Source organism: Schistocerca serialis, chromosome 1 (genome assembly GCF_023864345.2).
Source record: "Schistocerca serialis cubense isolate TAMUIC-IGC-003099 chromosome 1, iqSchSeri2.2, whole genome shotgun sequence".
In the NCBI taxonomy this organism is placed as follows: Eukaryota; Metazoa; Arthropoda; class Insecta; order Orthoptera; family Acrididae; genus Schistocerca; species Schistocerca serialis.
The window spans coordinates 1095559899-1095587708 of record NC_064638.1 but is presented as its reverse complement, the minus strand read 5'-3'; the positions used below and the strand labels follow the sequence as shown (position 1 = coordinate 1095587708).

General features: G+C 38.5%; 1 protein-coding gene across 1 annotated transcript in view; it reads right to left on the bottom strand.

The window, feature by feature from the left end:
• The window catches only part of LOC126455636 (MORN repeat-containing protein 3-like), an 84336-nt gene extending 66403 nt beyond the window's left edge, over positions 1-17933 (bottom strand). Inside the window, exons 1-3 of the mRNA XM_050091404.1 lie at positions 17812-17933; positions 14122-14270; positions 13893-14044 (exon numbers count right to left, since the gene is read on the bottom strand). Coding sequence (XP_049947361.1) covers positions 13893-14044; positions 14122-14270; positions 17812-17933 — 423 coding nt within the window. The remainder of the gene's footprint in view (positions 1-13892; positions 14045-14121; positions 14271-17811) is intronic.
• Positions 17934-27810: the final 9877 nt, after the last annotated feature.

Below are 27810 nucleotides of genomic sequence, written 5' to 3'. Positions count from 1 at the left end.
GCAAAAGGAAAAACAAGGCGACAGATACGCAACAAAAGGAATTCGCTGCTGAAGAATATAGCTGTCCCCAATTGCAAGATCGACGTACGACCTGGAATTAGAACGCAACAACTCGGTAAACATTTTAAAAATATGGTAAATGCAAGACAAGATACAACAGAACCAGATTCTGAAACCAGACATAATTATAAAGGGGTGTTTATACACATTGGAACGAATTCGTTAAGGAGCAGCAGTGAGAAAGAAATGGCAAACGAAACAAGAAACATGATTCGTTCTGCAAGAAATATGTATGCAGGATCTCGGCTGATACTTAGCGGAATTATAAACAGAAAGTCGGTGAGTGAGAAATATATCACCAAAATAAACTGTGCTCTTAAAGAACAATGTGATCGTCTTGGGGCAATTTTTATAGACCCAAACAAATTCCTATGTGAAAACTCACTAGAGAAGGATGGCTTGCATTTAAATAGACTGGGGTCTGTAACATTCAGCAGAATCTTTGCAGATGTCTGCAAAATCATTAGAAGCAAGGGAAACTAATATGCCCTGAAGGGGGTGAAAAATCATGAACTCTACCTGGAAAAGGAAAATATAAGCACCATACAAAAATAGACGATACTAAAGAATTTGCCCCAGAATACATCTCACAACATGTAAACCAACAAAAGAAAAATTATATAAAAGTACTTCATCAAAATATTCAGAAACAAAAACTTAGAAGCAGAAGTACTCTTGAGTGAAGTAAGACCAGACATGTTATGCATAAGTGAACATGGACTAACTAAAAGTAAAACACATAATGTTGCAATAAAGGACTACAAACTAGCTAGTTACTTCTGCGGATCTAAATATAAGGGTGGTGGCGTCTGTGTATATATTAAAACAGGTACTCGATCAAAGAATGTAAACAGTGAAGATGCTACATTGCCCATAGCTAGAGAAAAAGACTTTGAAGTTACTGGTATAGTGACAAGAATTTTAGAGTGTTTTGTGTGCACAGGTCACCATGTGGCAGTATTAGCACCTTTCTGAAAAACATTGCCAGCTTACTGAGAATGAATGTGAAGAGAAATCTTATTATATGTGGAGACTTCAACATTGACATGGGAAAAGACACAAAAATATGACAGGATTTTTAAGAATTGTTAATACAGCATAACAAGAAAGTAACAATAACTGCACCAACAAGAATGACTTCACAAAGTGAGACAGTTATTGACAACATAATTACTAATATGTGTAACTATGAATCACATGTAGTTCATACAGAAATATCTGATCATCATGGACAACTAATCAGCTTTTGCAGAAGTAATGACACAGCATCAGAACCAAAACAAACAACCAAAGAAATTAGGATCATCAGTGAACAAAATATCAACATCTTTAGAACAATGTTAAGTAAGGAAATCTGGAATGAAACCCTACAGGCCCAGAGTGTAAATGAAAAATATGATGCATTTATTTCAACAATTAAGTACCATTTTATGTAGCATTTCCCAAAGTAAATAGACAAGAAAGGCAACAAGATCAAGAACAGTGGATTACCAGTGAAATATTAGAACAGTGAAGGAAGCTTCAGGATGTGAGATGGATGGGCGAAGCTGAAAACTATAAAATGTTAAAAAAGAAGTATAGAAAAAAAATACGAGAAGCCAAAGCAAGAGCAATTGACACCACCGTAACGAACTCAAAAAACAAGGCAAAGGCAGATTCGAATGCAATCAATGCTGAAAGAAAGGAAAAAGATGGGTCAAACAACGAAAAAGGTATTAAGTCAATTAAAATAGACAACACAGTGGTCACAGATGGTAGAGAAATAGCAAACATACTGAATAATAACAATATCAGTGTAGTAGAAAACTTAAAATTGGAAAGAAATAGTCGATATAATGGAAGGAAACGTTCCACGTGGGAAAAATTATATATAAAAACAAAGATGAGGTGACTTACCGAACAAAAGCGCTGGCAGGTCGATAGACACCCAAACAAACACAAACATACACACAAAATTCAAGCTTTCGCAACAAACTGTTGCCTCATCAGGAAAGAGGGAAGGAGAGGGGAAGACGAAAGGAAGTGGGTTTTAAGGGAGAGGGTAAGGAGTCATTCCAATCCCGGGAGCGGAAAGACTTACCTTAGGGGGAAAAAAGGACAGGTATACACTCGCACACACGCATATATCCATCCACACGTACAGACACAAGCAGACATGTCTGGATGGATGGATATGTGTGCGTGTGCGAGTGTATACCCGTCCTTTTTTCCCCCTAAGGTAAGTCTTTCCGCTCCCGGGATTGGAATGACTCCTTACCCTCTCCCTTAAAACCCACTTCCTTTCGTCTTCCCCTCTCCTTCCCTCTTTCCTGATGAGGCAACAGTTTGTTGCGAAAGCTCGAATTTTGTGTGTATGTTTGTGTTTGTTTGTGTGTCTATCGACCTGCCAGCGCTTTTGTTCGGTAAGTCACCTCATCTTTGTATTTATATAGAAAGAAATAGTCGAAAACAGAAGGGCATTAAGGTACCAAAAAGATCATGCAGTACTATGTTCTTAAGACCAGTCACAGAAGATGAATTGCGGAAAACTATACAGAAACTGAAGTCCAAGAAATCAGCTGGTGATGATGAAATATCAAATCATGTAATAAAGCTGGTAAGTGAGTAGATAATAACACCACTGCTGAACATAGCAAGCTGTTCTTTCAGAGATGCATTTTTTCCAGAAGAACTGAAGATAACGAAGGTAGTGCCAGTGTACAAGAAAGGGTGTAAGGATGATCCCAACAACTACAAACCAGTTTCACTGATATCAGGTTTCTCAAAAATCCTAGAAATGCTTATATATACCAGATTAGTTAACTATTTGGACAAACATAACATTCTCATACCCTCACAACATGGTTTCAGAATGGGTAAATCTACAGAATCAGCAATTGCCAGTCTAACAGAATACATTTTACAGTCCTTAGATGAGAAAAAGGTTGCCTCTGCAATGTTTCTGGATCTTTCAAAGGTATTTGACACCGTTGACCATGAAATGCTGATACAAAAATTAAGCAACTATGGCATTTGTGGGCAACCAGGTGAATGGATAAAATCATACTTGTGCAACTGCAAGCAGTATGTATCATTACGAAACTCATACCAATCAGAAACCAAACCCATCAAATATGGAGTGCCGTAGGGTTCGGTAATGGGGCCATTGTTATTTAATGTGTTTGTTAATGATATAGGTATTGAGGAGGAAGAAAAGAAAATATTGTATGCTGATGACATGACAATACTAAATAGTGACCAAAATATGGAACAGCTTGAGAGAAGGGCATACATATCTGCAAATGTCACAGCTCAATGGCTGTTGGAAAATGAACTGGTTATAAATCTAAAAAAGACTATGTATGCAGGGTTTAAAAAAAGGAAAAGGCTTTAGACATGGATTTAGAGGCTGATGGAACAAGGCTGGAAGAAGTAGAATCTGCTAGATTCTTAGGTATTCTTGTGGATAATCAACTGAAATGGGAAAAAAACATATTAATAATGTCTGTAAGAAACTGAGCTCTGTGATTTTCTTAATGACGTAGCTATCACAGTATTCAGACAAGAACCTTCTGTGTACAGTGTATCATGGACTTTTCGAACCATACTTACAGTATGGAGTGACTGTGTGGGGGAACAAACAAGAGACAAAATGAGTGTTCACATTTAAAAAAAAAAAAAAAAAAAGCAATTAGGACCATTTTAAGAAGAAAGACCTCTGAAGCATGCAGAAACTGTTTCAAGAACTTAGGTATCTTAACTTTTTCATCGTTGTATATATACAAAACAATAATGTACATCACAAAAGGTGGTGAGGACTGTATTACAAATGCTAGTGTGCACACCCACAATACAAGAAGAAAGAAAGAAGTACGGAGCATACCCCACTGACTAGCAATGCTAGAAAAAGGACCCCAGTACTCTGGTGTCAGACTACTAAGAAGTCTGCCTAAAAACCTGCAAGATAGTGTACTTCACAATGACTTTCCAAAGGAACTTAAAAACTATCTCATTGAAAAAGAGTTTTATAGTGTTGCAGAATACTTTGCCATTAAATTTGTATATATTGTTATTCATTATCAATGATGTAAAAATGTAAGCTAAAGGTGTAGAAAAATAAGTGATAATGAATGTTAATTCTTTGACATGTCCTATATTACACGTACATTTACTGTACACAATGTAATCTTGCAGAATCAAATAAAATTCAATTCAAGCCCACATTCTCCCTTAACCCTTTCTCCTACTCCTTTCCTGACGACTACATTCCTGTCCTCCATGACAATTAGATTTTCATCTCCCTTTATGTACTGAATTACCCATTCAATATCCTCTTTTTTTTTTCAGCGTACAAATTCAGCAGGTACACCTGAACTATCATTGTCAGTGTTAGTTTGCTGTCGATTCTCACGAGAACAAGCCTATCACTGCACTGTTGACAGTAACACATTCTCTGCCCTACCTTCCCATTCATAATGAATCCTACTTCCATTATACCATTTTCTGCTGCTGCTGCTATTACCCTCAACTCTTCTGACAAGAAATCCTTGCTTTCTTTCCACTTCACTTCACTGACCCCCACTATATATAGATTGAGCCTTACCATTTCCCTTTTCAAATTTTCTAGCTTCCCTATCATGTTTAAGCTTCTGATGCTCCATGCATACTACATACATGCTTCAAAACAGTGGTGAACAAAGCAGTAATTGCAAAAGAGCTGATATCCTTAAAACACTGTTCCTTTTCCACTTATGTTGCTCCTTTTCAGTTCATCTCCCACTACATACATAACATTAATGGGTTGTCAGTGAAAATGTACATCCAGCTCAGAGACTGTTTTTGACATGTCCTGTAGGGTTGATGGCTGACTTTCCACACTTGACCAGTATGGCCCTGTCAAACATAGTTTCAGAAAGACCATTTAATAACTTTGAAAGGTCATTTAACCTGGCAAATAATTACAGGAGTACAGGTAACATATGACCATATAGTTCTACATCTACATCTATACTCTGCAAACCACCAAGAGGTGCATGACAGATGGTATCTCCCATTGTACCAATTATTAGGGTTTCTTCCTGTTACCTTCATGTATGGAGAGCAGAAAGAATGATTGTCTGAATGTCTCTGTGCATGCAGTAATATTTCTAATCTTATCCTCAAGATCGCTGTGAGAGCAATGCATACAGGATTGTAGTATATTCCAAGGGTAATTATTTAAAGCCGGTCTTGAAACTTTGATAATAGACTTTCTCATAACAGTTTACATCTAACTTCAACAGTCTTGCAATTCAGTTCCTTCAGTATCTTTGTGCCACTCTCCCATGGATTAAAGAAACCTGTGAGAATTTGTGCTGCCCTTCTCTGTAAAAATTCAATAACCCCTATTAGTCCTATCTAGTATGGGTCCCACTCACTTGAGCAATATTCTAGAACTGGTGACACAAGTGATTTTTAAGCAATCTTCTTTGTAGACTGACTGCACTTCCCCAATATTCTACCAATAAACCAAAATCTTATACCTGCTTGAACCTATGTGATCATCGCATTTCATATGCATACAAAGTGTTACAGTCAGGTATTTGGGTATTTGTATGAGTTGGCCAATTCCAACAGACTCATTGATATTATAGTCACAGGATACTAATTTTTTATTTTTATTTTGTGAAGTGCAAAATTTTAAATTTCTGAACATACAGAGTAAATTGCCAACCTCTACACCACTTTGAAATCCTATCATGATTCAATATTTATATAGCTTCTTTCAAATAGTATTTCATTATAGATAACTGTATCATCAGCAAAAGGCCTGATTTTACTATTGATATTGTCTGTAAGGTCATTAATATACAACATGAACAGCAAGGGTCCCAACACAGTCCCCTACGGCACACTTGAAGTTGCTTCTACATTTAACAATGACCCTCCATCCAAGATCACATGCTGTGTCCTCCCTTCCAAAAAGTCCTCAATCCAGTCACAAATTTCACTTGATACCCTATATGATTATACTTTTGACAATAAATTTAGGTGTGGTACTGAGTCAAATGCTTTTCAGAAATCAAGAAATACTGCACTTATCTGGTTGACTTGATCCAAAGCTTTCAGTATTTCATGTGAGAAAAGTGCAAGTTGGGTTTCACATGATTGATTTTCAAAATCCATGCTGTTTGGCATTGAGGAGGTCATTCTGTTCGAGATACCTCATCATGTTTGAGCTCAGAATATGTTCTAATATTCAAACAACAAATCGATGTCAAAGATATTGGACAGTAGTTTTGTGGATCTCTTCTCCTACCCTTCTTGTAGATGGGTGTGACCTGTGCCTTTCACAAGAACTGAGCATGGTTTTTTGTTCTAGGGATCTATGACTGATTACAGTTAGAAGAGGGGCTAACTCAGCCACAAATTCACTGTAGAATCTGACAGGGATTCCATTGGGGCCTGGAGCTTTGTACAATTTTAATGATTTTAGCTGTTTCTCAGCACCACTGACAATAATACTTACTTCATTCATCTTTTCAGTGGTATGAGGTTTAAATTGGGGCAATTCTCCTGGATTTTCCTTAATAAAGTAACATTTGAAAACAGAGTTAAGCATTTCAGCTTTTGCTTTGTTACCCTCAATTTCTGTTCCTGTCCCAGATTTGACACTAGGTGTGGTGCCATAACAGCTTTCACATACAACCAGATTTTCTTTGGGTTCTGTGAAAGATCACTTGACAAAATTCTGCTGTGGTAGTCATTGAAGGCTTCATGCATTGCTCTCTTCACAGCCAAATATGTTTCATTCAGCATCTCTCTGTCTATACCCCTATGCTTTGTTTCACACCTATTATGCAGTAACCTCTGTTTCTTTAGAAGTTTTCTTATAGTGACTGTATGTAATGGAGGGTCCCCGCCATTATGAATTGTTCTATTGGGCACATATCTAACCAGTGAATGGTCAACTATTCTTTTCAACTTGGTTGCCGTAGCCCCTCTACATGCTCATGCCCTGTGTTGAAAGTTTCAAGTTCCTCATTGACTGATTTTTTATCTAGTTACTGAACATATACATCTTTTTGCTTGTTTTAGTTGTCATTTGTACTTTGGTACTCACTTCACCACAACCACATCATGGTCAGTGTTACCAGTTTTGATGTGGACATACCAGTTTTAGTGAGGACATCCTCAAAGAGATCAGGTCTATTTTTTGCTATTATATTCAATATATTTCCATCATGATTGGGGTCCCTCACTATCTGTTCTAGGTAATTTTCAGAGAAGAATTGATTTAAAAGATCTTTATAAAACAAAAACCAGAGCTCAGTGTTTATTTTATTTGTGGTATTTATTATTAGCACAATGGAACTGGTAGAAATTAACTGGCCTCATGCAATTTACATAACTGTTGCTCAGAGTAATTATTTTCTGTCTTCCTACCTTTCTAATAAAGGGATATGACAACAAAAAAATTTCAGTCTGTCCATAAATATCCTCTATGGTAGTGATGTATTGCATATGTGGTTGAATACAGTGCATATGTGTGAAGAAACAAGGTTTAGTACTTCATTTGAGATATTATCAACTCAATGAGAGTTTTTGTTTTTGAGGGAGTTATTACATTCTTAATGTGTTTTGTTGTGGTTTATGTGTCATCCACTGCCAGGTGCACTCTTGTCATATACCTGCCACTAACAACAGAACTGCATGACAAAGTGAGCTGACAGCCCTTGTGCATGATGAGGAGATTGTCATTAACAGAAGAACAGCAAAAGGGCTTAAAATAAGCTTTTCAGGTTTATTTACAAAATAAAAAATTCACCTTACAACCAAACTTTGTGACTCTTCCTCATTTCTTCTACTTTTAACAGCTGATTTTTGAAAATTTCATTGAAACTTTTATGAAGTATACCTGGAGCAGTGGGGTATTACCAATTGTCATGCCAGCATGGTCTTACTAATGAAGAGATTTCAACGTATTCTGGAGAACTCAGACATTGAATTAGACATCTCTTCATCTCAATTCTTTCCACCACAGATTCAGGAATCTGGTACAACGATGAAGATCGTAGCTAGGAACAGAACAGAAGGTCAGCAACATGCTATTGCCAGGAAGAAAGGTTGCTTTTGTCATCCTGAGGGACAGAGGATAGCCCAATGCATATGCCTGCCACGAGGCATTGGGTGACTCTCTCATCATTGCCTACCAACTTCTTTTGATGAATTGATGCTATTATAACAAAGGAGAACACACAAATAAAAGGTATTACAGTCTGCTAGCTTTCAGAGTCAGTGGCTTCTTAATGTGGCAGAAGGTTTGAAGAGAAGGAAAGGTCTTTCCTCCTCATCCCGTCTGGTAAGTCTCTCCAGACTGGGGTTCTGGGCGACTTTTCTCAACTCTATCCCTTCTCCTGAAACTCACCAGTCCTTTTCCCTCACCCCTCTTCCTTCCCCTTCAACCCTTCTGCCAGGAGCCATTGGCTCCAAAAGCTAGCAAACTGTAGTATCTCTTATTTGTGTTCTCCTACAATCATTTGGTGACTAGATTTTTTTATCTATCCAATTCCTTATATTTTTAAAACCTGATTATTTTCATTGACATATGTATCATATAGAAAACACACTGAATCAAACGCTCACACTTCAGTAAAAACACACATACATAACTTGGACCACATAATTTGAGGAATTGGTATCGTGTATGTTGGAAAGGCATTTTCTTGGATGACCTTTGGTCACATTCTTGGGATCCTAATTTTAAAAGAGATGAAATAACAAGAGTCAGGTTCCACGAACTTATCAGATTCTTTAAGTTCAATGAGAAATCACCTCAAGCTCAAACCATCCCTGCTGACAAGTTCGCTTTTATTTCTGTAATATGGAGCAAGCTTTTGTAAAGCTGCTTCTTCCATTATTGCGTTAGTGAAAATATCATAAGTGATGAGTAGTTATTTCCAGGCAAGCAAGATGCAGTTTTACCCCATTTATTCAAAACAAACCTGACAAAAATGGACTCTAATTATGGATAACTGCAATAATGTCAGCTGAGTCTATTTGCAATGGCACATACCTTGGTAAGGAGGAAAATCAATGAGACATTGGGAGAGTATGTCATTATTCATCTCATGAAACCATTTCCAAACCAAGGAAGAATGTGTCGACAGACAACTTCTTCACATCCCTTCAGTTTTGTCAAGAAACTTCAACGGAAGAAATTTTATTTGGTGGGAACAATGAACAAGATCTGCCAAGAGTCCCCAATTGTGTGCAGAAGAACAATTCTGAATTACATTTCACCATTGACTTGAGAAAGACAGATAAACCAGAGTGCACCCTGACAGGGAAGAAGACTACGAATGTCACAATTCTCAGCACACTACATCCTGAAGTAGCAGTGTGCAAAGAAAGAAAGAAGAAATCAGAAACAGTTATCTTCCATAACACCACAAAGTTTGGTGTGGATATTGTTGATCAACTTGTTCACAAACATTCAACTAAGTTTATTCGCAGGAGATGGCTGGTGCATGCCTTTTACAATATCCAACATAGGGAGTAAATAATTTTCAGATAATCTACAATCAAATAACAAAAAATTACCTGAAGAGGACGGCATTCATTCATCAGCTGGAAAATGAACTTACAAATGAGAAATAATAAAGAGTGGGATGGAAGTGAGAAATCCAACTGAATGAAAAAGTAGCTATTGGACTGGAAAAATAAAAAGGCAAAAGAATAAAAAAAATAAAACCAACAGCACCTGTGAGAAAGGCAAAAACACAATCTGCAGAAAATGTGTTTGAAAGCTCCAATAATCTGCTCAGTGTAATTTCAGTGGTTAGAATTAAACAAATGAAACAAATAAAAGAAATGTTAGCAACTATACAAATATAGTTGATACCGTTTATAGTGCCATTACTTTTAATGATACACAAAACAGCAAAACCTAACAGTCCTGTAGCATGACACTGCTTATTGCAATTTATTGTATAAAATTATGTATTTTTATTCTATTATCCGAGAAATATACCAGTACCGGTAAGCTACTCATTCTTCAGAAAAGGGGTGTGAGAATAATCTGTGGAGAAAAATATAGGGAATCTTGTCGCAACTTGTTTCCAAAAACAGAGGTGTTAACAGTTATAAACTCATACATTCTAAAAGCCATATTGCTTGTGAAAAGACTGCACCCAAAAACTTATTCAGATTTCCACCAGTACAATACTAGAAATAAAGAAAGATTTTACATTGGCAGCCACAGAACAGCACTTTACGTAAAGGGGCCTCAGTATGCAGGTATAAAATTAGCTAATGCACTGCCTAGAGCAGTCATGGCTCTTACTACAAATAAACTGAAACATCAGCTTAAGAAATTTTTAGTAAAACTCCCTTTCTACACATTAGAAGAGTACCATACTTATATGAAGAACAACAAATGCTTTGTGAAATTATGTGAATAGAAATAAGTAAACACCTTATTGAAATTTTGTTGTAAATTAATGTCGTATTCAGAAGAATGTGTCTTGTGTATTGTACAAATAACTTTAATCATTACTGTTTCTTTGTACATGTGCAGTGTACCATTCGATGTTGAGTAAAGCTATTGTTATTATTATATTATTATTATTATTATCCTTTACAAATGGAGTTTTCCCTGACCTACTAAAGACTTCTAAAATTACCCCACTTCACAAAAAGGGCTCTAAAAATGATGTAGCCAATTACAGGCCCATAACAAAACTCAGCTCATTCTCAAAAATATTTGAAAAATTATTTTACACCAGATTGGAAGACTATCCTTATTGACAAAACACCAGCATGGTGTTAGAAAGCAAAAGACAACTACCACAGCTATTTATGAGTATCTCAACAAAACCTTAAAAGCACTGGATAATAAGGAAGTCACTACTGGTATCTTTTTAGATTTATCCAAAGCCTTTTATGTAATTGACCATACCATACTCCTTAAGAAGTTAGCAAATAAAGGTATAAGAGGAATTGCAAACAAATGGTTAGAATCTTACCTGTCAAACAGATTTCAAAAAGTTGAAATTAATTTTGAAAAAAGAATACAACCACCCATCGATCTACTGTCCACTCCTCAGACACAATGCCCATTAGATATGGTGTGCCATAAGGCTCAATCCTGGGACCCATACTGTTTCTGCTAGACACTGATGATATAAGCACGAAACTTGCTACAGGACATACCACACTATTTGCCGATGACACAAGTATACTAATAACGGGTACTGATACAGAGGACCACAACCAAAAAATTAAACCACTTATGTCGTCACTCAGCAAATGGTTCAACGAGAACAAACTGATTATAAACATACAGAAAACAACGTACATCAACTTCAGACTCTCATCCCAAAAACAAGAAATGCCTGATGTGATTCTAAATAACTAAGAGCTTATGTGTGTGGACTCTGTCAAGTTTCTTGGCACATGGCTTGAAGGAAATCTTAAGTGGGGAACTCACACAAATTATATCTCAAAAAAGCTCTCAACTGTGTGTTACATTTTAAGGATACTCAAAAAATGAGTCACAAAATCTGTTCTCATACATGTATATTACGCTTACTTCCATTCTACATTACAGTATGGAATCATATTTTGGGGGAACTCACCTGGAGGTAGATATATTTTCAAAATGCAAAAAAAGGCAATACGCATAATATGTAATCTAAGACATAACAAATCATGCAGACAACATTTCAAAACAAATGGCATTATGACACTGCCCTCTGCTTACATTTATAATACCGTCTCATTTGTCAAGTCATACCTGTTAAACAATGACTGCACACTAAAATTCAATGGAGATATTCATAACTATGCAACAAGGCAGCAATCTGACCTACATATGATTCAGTCCAGAACTACCTGCTACCAAAAAAGTGTTTTAAATGTTGGGATACAAATGTATAATAATTTACCCAATGAAATCAACGCAACAAAGAACCCAAGAGCCTTCACACATAAGTTACAAAAATATCTCTTGGATCATTGCTTTTATGCAGTTGATCATTTTTTTTGAAAGGGGTTAAAAATGTAAACAATATGATAAATGTTCAATTAGGTCTGAAAATTATATACTGTGCATGTCTATGAAATATACTGGGTTATTATATACTGTGCATGTCTATGAAATACACTGGACTACTTTACTATTACATTTGTATTGGCTGTTTGTATTTTACCATACAACATTTGTATTTACTGTTTTGTTAAAGATAGCTAACTTTCTCATTGCAAAATAATGTAAAATCAATTTATTAAATATTACTTGCAAATATGTTCCCTTGACCTGTCCAATATCGCATGTACAACCTTACAATTCTATAATTTGTATTAACTGTTTTGTTAAAGATAGATAATTTCCTTGCTACAAAATAATGTAAAAATCAATTTGTAAAAATTACTTGTAAATAGCTCTCTTGACCTATCCAATATCACATGTACAGCTGTACAATACTATGATTGCCTGGATCAATAATAAAAAAAAAAAATAAATAAAATAAAAATAAATAAAAAAATTAAACTTTTTGGAGACTTATTTCTACTTTTTTGCGGGTTTCCTGTTCTACTCGTATCAATGGTTGGGATAATTGTAGGACATTAGAACACTTGGACCCAAAATATGTTTTACTTGAACCTTACATTTAATATCCATTTCCCCATCCATGGGGTAAACTGTATATAGTTCAACTCAGGGACAACACTACGATAACACAGGATCACCAAACTTGAAAATATAATAGAATCATTCTACAAGGTCACATTACTAACAAATGAAGAATTGACTGGAAAATTGTATCATGTTAATAAGACATAAAGACATTAAGCTTAAAAATGCTGTTTCGTTACCCCAAATTACTCCAACTGACCATAACACACAAAATAAACGATACATATACAGGCAACACTCCGCAACGGTGGCTAAGTTTATTCCCTCCGCACTATTTCTCTCTCTAGGGAAGTCTATCTGTAAGGTTGAGCTTGTCTCTCTCACTTCTTGCACCCCATTCTAAAAACATCCAACAAGTAGAATATCAATACGCAGGCTCAGTGCTAAAAATAATCAGGACACAATTTCTTGTTCTGCAAAACATTATTAATTCGCAATCAAACCATCGCTCTCTCTAGCAAATTATTTCAGTACTAAACAAATAAAATGGAGTGTAACGGATGCAAGTGCGAGGCCTCATGAAAATACTTTCCGACAAACAAATTTGGTAGTCTAATTCTCGAACAAAACGAATACTGCAGACTTGTAGCCGTCCAGCATAATGCTCAAACAAACATTTCCAAGATACGCCAAATTTATTAATCTTAGACGACATTCACAAGCCTGTAAAAACGAAACAAAATGAAACTGAGACACTTGCTAACAATACAGCACCTGTGCAATATAATATTTGCCCTGACTGGGATCTCTGTAGTCTCCTTCTCTGTCCCTTCAAAAGGGGTACAAGACGGTTCAAAACAAATATGAATATTTTCCCAAAAAACAAAACAGATGTAAACACAGCATTATCGTGGCTGAAAAGCGCCATTGTCACCCTGTAAAGTACCAGCAGCAATCTTCCGTCATTCTGACACGAAGAAAATTAAAAATGAAAAAATATAAAGCAAATACCGATTATGTAAGAGAAATACAATGACGGTCTTCAGCAGATTTCGGAAGAAAAAAAATGAGAAATTTTTTTCTACTAATCCTTTGCTTCGTCAGAGGGCATACTGTGAAATGATACTGACTTAAGCGCAGTCACTTACTGATGGAGATAAAAATTATATTGCTAAGCGAATCTTAAAAAAAGACGATTCTTACACTAAAAGCCCACCCTCATGTCACATTTTACCTGTCGTTTTCCTTCGTACCATTCGCCAGTGTACTCTATTGCGTGTAAGCAATGGGGTTCCATATGGCTCTGGATACCATATCCATGTCGAAGTCCATGCTCCCAATCGCCCTCGTATCGTTTCCCCGATGTCTCTAAGAATATTCCTTTGCCTGGAGAATAATTAAAGGTGATGTGAAATCTATAGGTTTACTATTTTCGTTACAGTAAGATACGAAAATACGCTCACCGTGTCTCTTGTTATTCTTCCACTCTCCCTTGTAAGTGTTGCCGGAAATATTAAAAATTTTACAGCGAAGACCATTTTTGTATGACGCGATTTCCCGTCGTTGACTAACAGAGAGTTTCTTCTCCGTGCTTTTTAAAAATGGCATTCCACTGGCACGAGAATTTTGATTCAAGAGATGTTAACTGCAAGAATGTAACCTACCTACTATTAGAGCTTTAGAAGCACGAGAACGTTTCCATGACAATAAAATAAGCATCACAATTAACAATCGAATCCACTGCGCGGTATTATCGAGTTCGCTTGGTACTTGGTAGTGCAGTACTGAATAGAATGGTAGGTACGAAAGACTCGGAGCTACTGCTACTTGCGTCATGGCACAAAGGGTTAGCAACAGTTCTGTTGTTAAATTGATTCTGTGCAAACGATTTATTTTAAGAAGACATATTAGTAAACGAAAAGGACTAGGCTAATCATTTATTTGAAAGCCTTGCGAATACGATACTATGATGTAAATGCAAGGGAGTAAATAATGAAGAAATTGGAGTATTTTGAAGACGTGTCGTTTATTTTGAAGCAAAGATAATGCAGTCGTCTCTAATTAGCATCTTTAGAATATTCATTTTCATGTAATTATCTGTTGTTAGTTCTAGAACGTCTTGCAGGGACCTCTTTTCTACGATATCTTCGTAATTTATCAGCGTTTCACATTAACGCTGCCGGTACATAAACCGGTTTTCATAAATTTCCTTCGTCTTGACCAGTGTTTCTGTCTTGTTTTTTTATTTCGAAAAAAATACTGTGACACATGAATATTATACTACGACCTATAGTGATCTCTAGAAATACTTAAGTGCTTAACAATGGAACAGTGAGAAGTATTGTACACGAGTGCCGATACACGTGTTTTTAACAACCTATTAAGAGTGAATTATATTAAACACTTAATTCAAAGGTGGAAGCACATTCTGTCACACCTTTTTGGCAGCATCCACTTGATATAAAGTTCATGCAACTCCCTCCATGGGCCAATTTTTCAAGGTAGTAACAATTAAAATGGTATCTACCACATTATCACATTGTACATGGCTTATGTCCCTTGGATCCTACACAACGGTGTGTCTGGGACATGTAAGTAATTCAAGGGTGTGGATTTTGTTTAAGTGCAACATAATTAAATGTTTGAAGATCATGTAATAAAACAGTGTTACAGTTCTGATATCAATTACTGTTGCAACCCAATACATTGCAGTATGGTATTCCACTGAAGAATAGAAACTCTTAACATAACATACTGGCAATGTATTGGTTTGCACCAGTAATTGATATTAGCACTGTAATACTGTTTTATTGCATGATCTTATAGCATTTAATTATGTTGCGCCTAAATAAAATCCACACCCTTGACTTATTTACAAGTCCCAGACACACCGTTGTGTAGGATCCAAGGGACATAAGCCATGTACAATGTGATAATGCGGTAGACACCATTCTAATTATTGCTAGCTTGACATATTTGCCCATGAGGGGAGTAGGGAATTGCATCAACTTTATATCAAATGGATGCTGCCAGTAAGTTGTCCCAGAATGTGCTTCCACCTCTGAGTGAAGGCAAAGATATTTTATGTTGCAGTTGTTTCTACATTTTACTTTTTCATTGACTTTTGTTGCAGCTCTGTGCAATTGTCAGTCCTTTCGAAGTCTCTACATCCCTATGGCAACCTACATCCATTTCAACCTGTTTGCTGTATTCAAGTCTTGGTTTCCCTTTACATTTGTTACCTCAAACTTCTGTCCATTACCAAACTAATGATTCCTTGACGCCTTAAAATGTGTATCATCAACTGAACACTTCTTTTGGCCAAGTTGTGCCATAAATTTATTTTTACCCCAGTCTGTCCTGTGCCTTTGATATACACTACTGGCCATTAAAATTGCTACACCACAAAGATGATGTGCTACAAACGCGAAATTTAACCGACAGGAAGAAGATGCTGTGATATACAAATGATTAGCTTTTCAGAGCATTCACACAAGGTTGGCGCCGGTGGCGACACATACAACGTGCTCACTTGAGGAAAGTTTCCAACCGATTTCTCATACACAAACAGCAGTTGACCGGCATTGCCTGGTGAAACGTTGTTGTGATGCCTCATGTAAGGAGGAGAAACGCGTACCATCACGTTTCCGACTTTGATAAAGGTCAGATTGTAGCCTATCACGATTGCGGTTTATCGTATCGCGACATTGCTGCTCGCGTTGGTCGAGATCCAATGACTGTTAGCAGACTATGGAAGCGGTGGGTTCAGGAGGGTAATACGGAACGCCGTGCTGGATCCCAACGGCTTAGTATCACTAGCAGTCGAGATGACAGGCATCTTATCCGCATGGCTGTAACAGATCGTGCAGCCACGTCTCGATCCCTGAGTCAACAGATGGGGACGTTTGCAAGACAACAACCATTTGCACGAACAGTTCGACGACGTTTGCAGCAGCATGGACTATCAACTCGGAGACCATGACTGCGGTTACCCTTGACGCTGCATCACAGACAGGAGGCCTGCGATTGTGTAGTCAACGACAAACCTGGGTGCACGAATGGCAAAACGTCATTTTTTCGGCTGAATCCAGGTTCTGTTTACAGCATCATGATGGTCGCATCCATGTTTGGCGACATCGCGGTGAACGCACATTGGAAGCGTGTATTCGTCATCGCCATACTGGCATATCACCCGGCGTGATGGTATGGGGTGCCATTGGTTACACGTCTCTGTCACCTCTTGTTCGCATTGACGGCACTTTGAGCAGTGGACGTTACATTTTAGATGTGTTACGACCTGTAGCTCTATCCTTCATTCGATCCCTGCCAAACCCTACATTTCAGCAGGATAATGCACGGCCGCAGGTCCTGTACAGGCCTTTCTGGATACAGAAAATGTTCGACTGCTGCTCTGGCCACCACATTATCCAGATCTCTTACCAATTGAAAACGTCTGGTCAATGGTGGCCGAGCAACTGGCTCATCACATTACGCCAGTCACTACTCTTGATGAACTGTGGTATCGTGTTGAAGCTTCATAGGCAGCTGTACCTATACACGCCATCCAAGCTCTTTGACTCAATGTCCAGGTGTATCAAGGCCGTTATTACGGTCAGAGGTGGTTGTTCTGTGTACTGATTTCTCAGGATCTACGCACCCAAATGGCGTGAAAATGTAATCACATGTCAGTTCTAGTATAATATATTTGTCCAATGAATACCCGTTTATCATCTGCATTTCTTCTTGGTGTAGCAATTTTAATGGCCTGTAGTGTACCATTCATAACCACACACCCCTTAGCTCTCAGGCAAAGGACAAAATATAGTGTAGTCAGGTGTTTTTCATCCAAGAAAAATGATTTTAAAGTTGGTATTACATAGATTTTTTAAACTGGATTTCAACCGGAACTTTTTTATGGCTACTTACAAATCACCATTCGTCTTTCAGATTATTAAATATACTTCGTCATATAGGTTCCCTTGTCTGTAGCTCTGCATTTCAGAAGCTTCTATTCTCTTCTTGCCCCTGTTTATTGTTCACTTTCATTTCAGTTTAGCACAGAAACCTTTCCTAACATTCCTCACGCATTACACCCAGATTTACATACTGCAGGCCTACTGAGTCTGTAACCTAAGATCTCTCCAGGCAAATACCTTGTAACTAGAGTAGCAACTGAAACATCCATTCTGTCCACAAACATGATTGCACCAATTCCTAAAGAAGATGCATAATCGGGTAATGACAGTCTAGAAATCATTAACAATGATGCCTCCATCTTGGCCCATAGATCCCAATGAAATCTCACTATTTACTTGTAAGAGATGTCAAGAAACAGTTCTAAGAATGCACACGCATGACATGCTAGAAAACTACGCCAGTTTAGTGAGCAGATCTACATGGCATTATGTACATAATCAATTCAGTGAAGTGCAAGGAACTGGCACACACAAGTGCATACCACTGCAAGAATTTGAGAAGACTTGAGATGATGGAATTTCAGAAGCACTTCTAATTGCTGTGATTAAACCCAAAATAGTATTACAAATGAAATGGCACTGGGCATATATAAAAATTCTGTCAAAAAGTAGGAAATTATTGTGGAAACTGGGAGGAGCTCGCTCAGTATCTTCCTAAGTAGCAAGCAGTATTTGATGTTGCAAACAGTACTTGATGTTGCAAACCAACACAACAATCGTCTAGAATTAAGATATTTACCAAGGAAGGGTACTATATTTGATTCAGTGTTACAACATTGCTAACGAGTTATAGGACATATTTGCAAATAACAATAGAGTCCAGGGGTACACGTGTTTGGTTTTTTTTTACTTAAAAATCCTTAAAAGCTAATATAATGTGTCTTACAATACTTATTAGAAAGGAAATTATTCCCTTTCATTAGTAAGAACCATAGAACACTTTGGTTTACAAAAACGGCTGCTGAACCAGTGATGTTCCATATGACTCACTCACACTTGTAATAAAATTCTAGAAAGTATCCAGAATTCAGACAGAATGACCTTATGGCTGCTACGTAGGTCCCCCCGAACCAGTGGTCTTCCTAGCCTCGATTTGTCTCCGTAGCCTGTCTAGATATTCCTTTATTTTCTGAAATTGTGTGGTTGTATCCATCTGTTGACCCTTGCGAATTTCCGCCACCTGATACACTTCCGACTTCACTACTGCATCTGTGATGCTCAGTGTACTTGCTGTCTCCATTGTTTCATAAATTCTGTCAGCCAGCTGGAGAATAGTGGTCGTGTCGCAGCCATACTAGCCACTGCCACTCTTACTGCTGTGGGAAGCTGTGATGTTCAAACCTACTGGAGTGTAACATCCGAAAATTCTGCCTCTGTCAGAACCCCTGTAACTGCCATCAGAATTCTGACGGGGATCTGTCACCTCGTTGCTTGCTATGTTAACAGTTTTCTAAGCTTGTTTATCAAAATCCTCTTTAGACTTGTATATTGCTGTGTTGTTGGTGGATGCTTAATTTCGTCGCTTACTAGTGCTTTGGTGTCCGGACTTGATTGGTATTGCGAACTTTTCTTGATCATTTGTTACTTTGTTATGGGTGAACACCACCTATAACATCAAAAACCAGAATTCCAGTTTATCAGGCAGGAACTGAGGCGTGTGCACCTTCATACACCCTCTAGATGAATCACTGTTTCTCGTAGTTTTGTCGACTGTGGAGCCTGTGATGCGCAAATCATTAATTTGTTCTGGCGAAGCATTTCCATGCCATGCTATTTCATTCTGTGAGGTTTGTATCTGGCTGCGCAGCGTATTCTGTAGCTGTACTAACTGACTCTCGGGGGCCGTGATGAATCTGATGCCTCTCAAAATAAGGTGGTTTTTCGCGAGCTAATTCAGTTCAGCACGGAACTGGATAAACATCTTGAAGTTCATCTCATTCAAGCATAAGTGTTCGAAGACATTTCTAAGACTATTCAGAACGAACTACTGCAATGCATTGCGTACCATGATGAAGTTCGTAAAGAAATAGAACATACTGATTATGTTGCAGTAATAACAGATGTGTCTTGCGAATTTCAATTGGTTATTGTTTTGCCGTATGTTGTTGAGAGAAAACCTGTTGCAATATTTTGGAACTTTCTTAATCCAGAAAGTCAGGATGCTTATTCTATAGCTGCGAGTACTCTGAAAGAAATTGAACCATTAATTGGCGATGATCGAGCGTAACTAATAGCTTAGAGTTACGATGGTGCAACCGTTATGTGTGGCAAGTCGAACGCAGTCCACAAATTAAAGACAACCAAATGCAAACTACATCCATTGTTATGCGCATCAGTTCAACGTTATGTCTACGGCAGCCACTGTTAATCACAAAACCCGCATCTTTTTTGCACACCTTTTTGGTAATTCTTCTTTCTTTTCTAACTCGCCACAGAGATAAAAGTGTTGCACAGCATTATTCAAAAATGCTTGCCTCGTTTGTGTGACGCAATAGAATTACCATTCGCGAGTAGTAAAAGATGTTTTTGAAAACGGGGAAAAATCGTATTGATGTAATGGAAGTCATGGAAACAAGCGAGATCACAAAACTATCTCCTGTTATTGAAAAAGCTGGTTCCTACAAATAAAGACTGCAAGATAACGAAGTCATTTTCTGTCTAACATTTCTCTATAAGAAAATGCCTCATGCAGAAGTACTTTTTAATCAGCTTCAGAAGAAGATAACCGAACCGTCCACAGCAACGCAAGACAACCAGAACATTGAAGCGTTAGAAAAATGAGTGCCTTAGGAATGCTATCCCGTGAAAAGTCGTTCGTGTGTAAAATTGAACATTTCAATCTGAGATCACAGATTTATTTCCAGCAAGAAGGAGCGACGAATCGTTTTACGATATCGTTCCTACTAATTATTTTGAAGCTGTCTTCCGAAAGTCATGGTAAGTACAACGCTTTTAGTTTTAAATGTTGGTAATTTCATTAAATTTGCTTCCCAAATTCCAGATTACAACTTCGAATAATTTATACATGCTATATTATTTCTCGTACTGGCTATCAAGTTGTAGCGGACACTTTTCTGGTAGTCGGCCGCGAACGTAAAACAAACGATTAGTTCTGGCTGTCAAGGGGAGAAGAGCAGAGTGGGGGGACAAGCCACGCCTCCTTCTCACAGGGCTGGCAGCCTACGTCCGTGTTCTGTGCTCCTGGGAAGCCAGAGCGATGTAAACATGTAAATATGGATCGCTGATTCCATCTGCTGTTGTGAGAGTCGTATTCGAACCCTGTGGCAAAAAAAGACCTCTGCACTCATTTCAAAATAAGCAAAGGAAACAACCAGCAAGCACAACTCAGAGCAAAGTGGAGCACACATATCATTTGGTAACGTATAGAGTGCAATTGTTAGCTGAGGTTGGTGGTGTCGTTGTGTGGTAGTTCAGGCCCGATCACGCAGACATGCGAAAAAGATAGCTAACGCAACTTCTGTCACTCTCCACCTCCCCCGCCCCCCCCCCCCCCCTTCTCTCTCTCTCTCTTGTACAAACACTTACTGTCATGTTCTAAAGGAATATATCAATCTCCTACTGCACATAAGAAGGGCGCTCGTGTAATAAGTGTTTATTTATGTTTCTCTATAAGTTTTGTTTGACATAATATCTTGTGAAATATATGAATTATCGACAAAATTCCGTAATATGTTCGATGCTACCAAGACTAAGTTTTTTTTGTCACCACCAATGGAATGCCTCAGTGGCTGCCACTGGAAACCAGTCATGTGATCTACAAGCTACACTGCAAGCGCTGTGCTGCATTCTATGTGGGGATGACAACCAATAAGCTGTCAGCCCGCATGAATGGCCACCGACAAACTGTGACCAAGAAACAAGTGGACCACCCGGTTAACACGACGCCCTTCATTTCAATGACTACTTCACAGCCTGTGCCATGTGGATCCTTCCCACCAACACCAGCTTTTATGAATTGCGCGGGTGGAAACTTTCCATCCAGTATATTCTATGTTCCCACAACCCTCCTGGCCTCAAACTTTGTCAGTCATTGTCCTCACCCGTCCAGCCTCCCGTTTTCCATTCCAGTACTATACAGCCCTTGTTCCACCATTGTACCCAGTCTTTCTACTTTTCTCCTTTTCCGCCCCCCCCCCCCCCCTCTCCCGCCTCCCCACTTCTCCTCTGGCCTCTGTCTAATCTCCCAACTGCACATAGCTGCCCTACTCCCTCCACCTCATCCCCGTGCACTCTGCAGCAGCACTGTACTGTCCGCCATCCCTACCCTACTATCCCTCCCCCTCCACATCCCAGCCTCCTCCTTATCCCTAACCACTCACCACTCCCACATGCTCTGGTACTGCAGCTCACAGTTTGGCCACAGTTGCCTGAGACTGAAGTCATGTGTGTGTGTGTGCGTTATTTGTGACAGTCTTTTTATTGTGCCTATCTGCAACTCAGCATCTCTGCTATACAGTGAGTAGCAACTTTCCTTTTCATGATATTGTTACATTCCATTCTGGATTTACCATTGATTGTGGGGAACATAATTTGTGTCATTAACATGACATCACGGTATCAACCTAAAAGCTGTAGCATTCCCAAAGGTGATGCTCCCGCTTCATCTTTAGTCTCCCCTTGTTGTAACAACAGATGGAGCCCTTTCGAAGTGGGATCTAAATGATCTGCCACTCTTTCCCAACCTCCCAAACTTATACCTCTATCCTCCCTGACAAAAGAACTATTATTTCCAAAAGCTAGGAATAGTTTTCTCTATTTTAAATGTGTGTGTCAGCAATTCTGTGGTTTCTGGAAGTGAATTTTGCTTTTGTTGATTATTATTGTGTTCCATTAAGGCCTACAGTAAACTATGGAGTTCTTAAGTTTGGCAAGCTTTCTTCTTAGCCCAGTATTCACCCATTCTGCTCTTGTGTATGTTTTGCCTTTCCTGGGTCCACTTCACTCCAGTTTCCAGACACTCTTTTACTTCTGCTAGCGACTGGAGAGAATGTGGTCAATATTCCTGGATGCATCATGTGTTCCCACCTGTCATTATACGAGGGTACATCTAGCAATGTCGAACAAAATTGTTTTGGTTGTCCAAGTGGTATGGTGTTGGGAGATACAATGTTGCATGGACATACTGACCTCAGAATCTTTGAACATGGTCCTCTCACCTGAGAGTGTGTATGTCTTTCCAGGAATTCAATTGCCCTGATTTCATTTGTGTGTGTGTGTGTGTGTGTGTGTGTGTGTGTGTGTTTCTGCTCCTTTCGCAATTTTGACTTGTCCTATATTCAATGCACTGTTTAAGTATGTAATGAATCAAATGGACCAATAAATGAATGAATGAATGAATGAATTTTTATGATGACAGTGCACGATTGCGCTGAACGGCACAAGTGGAGCAGCTCTCGGAATGAGAAGATATTTGGCAAATGGACTGGACTGCCCATTTCTCTGAGTTAAATTGCATTTGAGCACATGTGGGATTCATTGGGGAGATGTATTGCACCACATCCACATGTACCAATGGCCATCCAGCAGCTGTCAAATGCACTGGTGGAGGAATGGAATGCCCTACCACTAGAAATCCTTATCACCCTTATGGCCACCAGGGGAATATATTGCAGAGCATGCATTGCTGTCCACAGTAATCATACATCATATTAGAACCATGTCCCAGTTTTTCTAATGTCCAGGAGCCATCACGAATTGTTGTGACATCAGAGTAATTATTGTCTTTGAAAAAAAGTGCCATTTATGTTTTTCTTTCAGTTACCTTCTGTACCACACTGTAGCAGTTCTTTCTATGTGTGGTCAAAGTTTTAGCGAGCTACGTAACTTGACAGTGCCACATCATGAGGAAGTTACTTTCATCCTTAAGTTTTGTACACCAGTGTACGTAACTATTTGTTCGGTCTCCATCTCACATCTCAAACGCGCAAGCACGCACGTCGTGCTTGGGTAGCTCAGTTGGTAGAACACTTGCCCGCGAAAGGCAAAGGTCCCGAGTTCCAGTCTCGGTCCAGCACACAGTTTTAATCTGCCAGGAAGTTTCATATCAGCGCACACTCTGCTGCAGAGTGAAAATCTCATTCTATGACAAGTTGTTGTTCATGATCCGAATTTGAACCCACTGTTAACCAAACAAAGCTTGCATTTCTGATCAAGACTTGACTAAGCATAAAGAGACCTAAAATATCAAAGTGTTCACCAACATCAGTTTTCAGGGCCAAATGTCCGATGCTGGAAATGAATGATGATGTGGTTAGCACTGCTCTGGGAACCCCATGACTCTTATATTGCTCCTGAGAAATAACCACGAACGGTATGCAATAAAGTGCAATGAGCAGGTGTGAAATGCCATCAAATAAAGTAGTGGTGATGGACAGGGATTAGAACAGAGTACCTATATGAATTGTCAACTAAGCACAATCAGATGTCACATATTAAATACATTCATCAACTGCATGATAATTTAACCTGAAACGATGATACAGATGAATTTAGCCTGGCAGGGTTTCGAACCTGGCATCTTTCACTACTGCCTTATAACTATGAACAGACATGAAATAGTTATTGTTTCTTCACCAGCAGCAAGCTGTACAGATTTTCGACTAGAGGTAAAACAACAAATATTCTATGTAGCCTGGGACTCCAACCCTGTGCATATCATCGTTGTTGACCACACGCAAAGAGGTGTCAACTACCAAATTCTCTTTCACTAGTAGTTAGGATTGCACCATTCATAGAGACTTGGAGGAGTTTGGCAATGTGAGAAAATGTGAAATGATGTAACAGTATCATCTCGAAGGATTGAAATACAGAGAAAAATTGGAATCAGAGACTGAATCCTAGACCAGTGCCAATATTTTCAAAATCTCAAGGACACTTAAAATAAGAATTTAAGGTCGATTGGTTGGTGAACTAAAATAACATCGCTAGTGTAAGAAAGATTACTAGAGACAGAGATTCTGTAAGCAGCAAATTCTGCCTCTGACAGCCAAAACTAATCCAACTCTGTTCCAGTCAGTAGCGAATGGACATGTTTAATGTTGATCAGGAACCATCAAAGAGTCCTTTGTTCTTGACATTGCATTACTCGAGGTGAAGAGGGTATGTTTATGCCTGTTAAAAACTGGTACCCCATCAGGAATCAAGTGGAGTAGGTTCCATCTATGAGTAACTTGTAAAAGGACCATGAGGGTAAAATTAGAGAGATTCGAGTCAGACACAGGCTTACAGAGAATCATTCTTCCCAGGGACCATTTGCAACTAGAATAGGAAATAGGGGAGAATACCCTCTCCCAAAGACCATGACTTGCAAAGTATTGATGTAGCTGTAGATATGGATGGCATAATATTCAGTGAATACACTTCTGCTTCCTTGGAGGTAGTGAATGACATGCACAGGGCATCCACATTAGAAAATTGCAGGTGTCTTCTTTTCCATTCTCAAAATAAATGCTGTATTCTTTGTTGTTTGATGTTATGACGAGACCAGTTGAATTTTGGCTGTTGATAAGTTGATGGTTGTTTCTTATCTGTGGTGTAAGCCATAATGGTCAATCTTATCCTTCAAAATAATCTTGCACATGATTGTACAGTTTGATGTTAAAGATTGCTGATTAGTTATTCACATGTCTCACAGATCATTTTGTCTGATAAATCATAATGATGTGGAATGAAGCATTTTACATTCACATTACAAATTAATTTGTGAAGATGGCTACATGCTGTAGTTGTCTGTTAGATATTTTACATCACTAGGTAAGTGATCAAAATTTTTTGTTGCGGCATGGTGTACAGTTTCTTATGCTAAACACAACCTTAATTTGGAGTAATGAATGTCATTTTCCATTGTGTACATCATTGTTCCTTTTGAAATGTAATGGATTATTTACAACAAACTTCAAAAGGGAATGAATATACTGTGAAGAAGTAATCTGTATGGGCAATTCTAAACAGATGTCTACAAGATTATCATGGACGAGCACCCCATGGACGAGCACACAGCATGTTTTTGCCTAACGAAAACTTTCTTTCTTAAAGATGAGTTACTCCAGAACATTATTCCGTATGACGTTACTGAATGAAAATATGCAAAATATGTCAGGTTACTGATTTGTCTGTCCCCAAGATTTGTAATGATTCTAAGTGCAAATGTAGCTGAACTAAGTTGTTTTAGGAGTTCCAAAACATGCTTTCTCCAGTTTGCATTCCAATCGGTATGAACACCTTAGAATTTTGAAGTTTACATTCTATTTATTATTTTCTCGCCATGTGTTACACTTCTTACTAGTGTAATACCTTTAGGTGGGCAGAACTGAATATGTTGTGTCTTTAAAATTTAGGGCTAGACCAGTCATGGAAAACCAGTCAATGATACCTTTAAGAACATTGTTTACCATTTCTTCTGTTTCTGTATGTATTATTGGATTGATTACAACATCAGTGTCATCTGCAGAAATAACTAATTCTGCTTGTTGTACATTAGACACAAGATTGTTTACATACAAGAAGAACAATAGCAGACCTAAGTTCGAGCATTGAGGTACCCCACAGATGTTTTCTCCCGAGTCAGAATTATGTCCTTCCTCTTCAACAGTAGTTGATACTGTCTGCTTGGTACAACATTCATAGTGATCAGAGACGATCTGTACTTCTTTCCTTTGTATGTGTTGTACGAGCAACACAAGATCCAGATAGTCGTCCGTGGCTCCCATAATTATATTATCTGGGAGTTGTTAGCTCTTCTTTCATTGTGTTATTTTTGAGGCATTACTGCAATATGATGGAACCACTTGACTAGTCCTCTGTTGTTGCAACATTCTTTAGCAGGAGTACTAGATACACATTTTCTGCTACGCATTTCATGATCGATGAAACTATGAGGGGCAATAAAATTAAAACTGAACATCAACGACAATGGGACCATGGATGGCTCAATTCAAAGGTAATCACCATATGCATTAAGACGTGTATCCCACTGGGAGATGAGGTGATCAATTAGTGTTTCATAGATTGTGTTTGGCTGATGACATATCCATAACTGCACTCACTCTTGCACATCCTCATCCAACTGAAACTGATGTCCACATGTCTTTCTTCAGGTCAGCAAACACGTGAAAACCACATGGTGAAAGATCTGGGCTGTATGGAGGATGTTGCAGTGTTGCCCAACCATATCATTGAAGCATACTTTCATCTAAATGGCAGTGTGATAGCAGGCATTCTCACACAACAGGATGATTCTGTCCAACAGCATTTTGTCAGCCTGAGGGCAGATGGCAAAGCCAACAGTGGTAACATGCCACACCTCACCCACCAAACAAATCCAAAGTTGTTCATGCAAGTTCTAGTAGTGTCATGGTGACCTATTTCTTTGACTGCAGGGGCCCTCTGATCATCAAGTTCTTTGAGTGTAAAATTGCGATTGATGCACAGCACTATGAAGACACTTTGCAGGGACTGTGACATGCCATAAAGTCAAAACCTCCGGGAATGCTGTCAGACAGAATCATCCTATTGCACAATGACACCCACCCCCACACTGCCAGTCAGATGAAGGCAGGGGTTGGGAAACACTGCAACATCCTCTGCACAACTGATCTTCGACCATGTAATTTCACATCTTTGGTTACCTGAAGAAAGATGTGCAGATGTTGGTTTCACTTGGACAAGGAAGTGAAAGAGTGGGTGCAGTTGTGGATCTGTCAGCAGATGACTGCATTCTACAAGATAGGAATTTGTCATCTCATCTCCCAATGGGATAAATGTCTTCATGTATGTGGTCATTACTTTTGAACAGAAACATTCTGTGGTCCTGTTGTGACAATTGTTCGGTTTTCATTTAACTGGCCTTTATATATTTGCTTCCATCATATTTTGGTTCACTGTGAGACAAAATATTAAAAATCCTCTGTAAACGTGATTATGTAGCGTTTCCTTGATACTGAGCTCTGTGTTTTACTTGTTATTCCATCAAATCGACTTGCCACTGGTTATGGCCAAAAGGTTTCTTAATTTCCTCCTCTCATTTACCCCAATTATTGAGTTTGTTTACATTGTTATTGAACCAGTGCTGAGCTTTACCATCCAAGTAAAAGTAGGTATTGATGCCACACATCATACTATAGTATTTGTTGCAGTTAGTAATTCAGCCAAACCTCT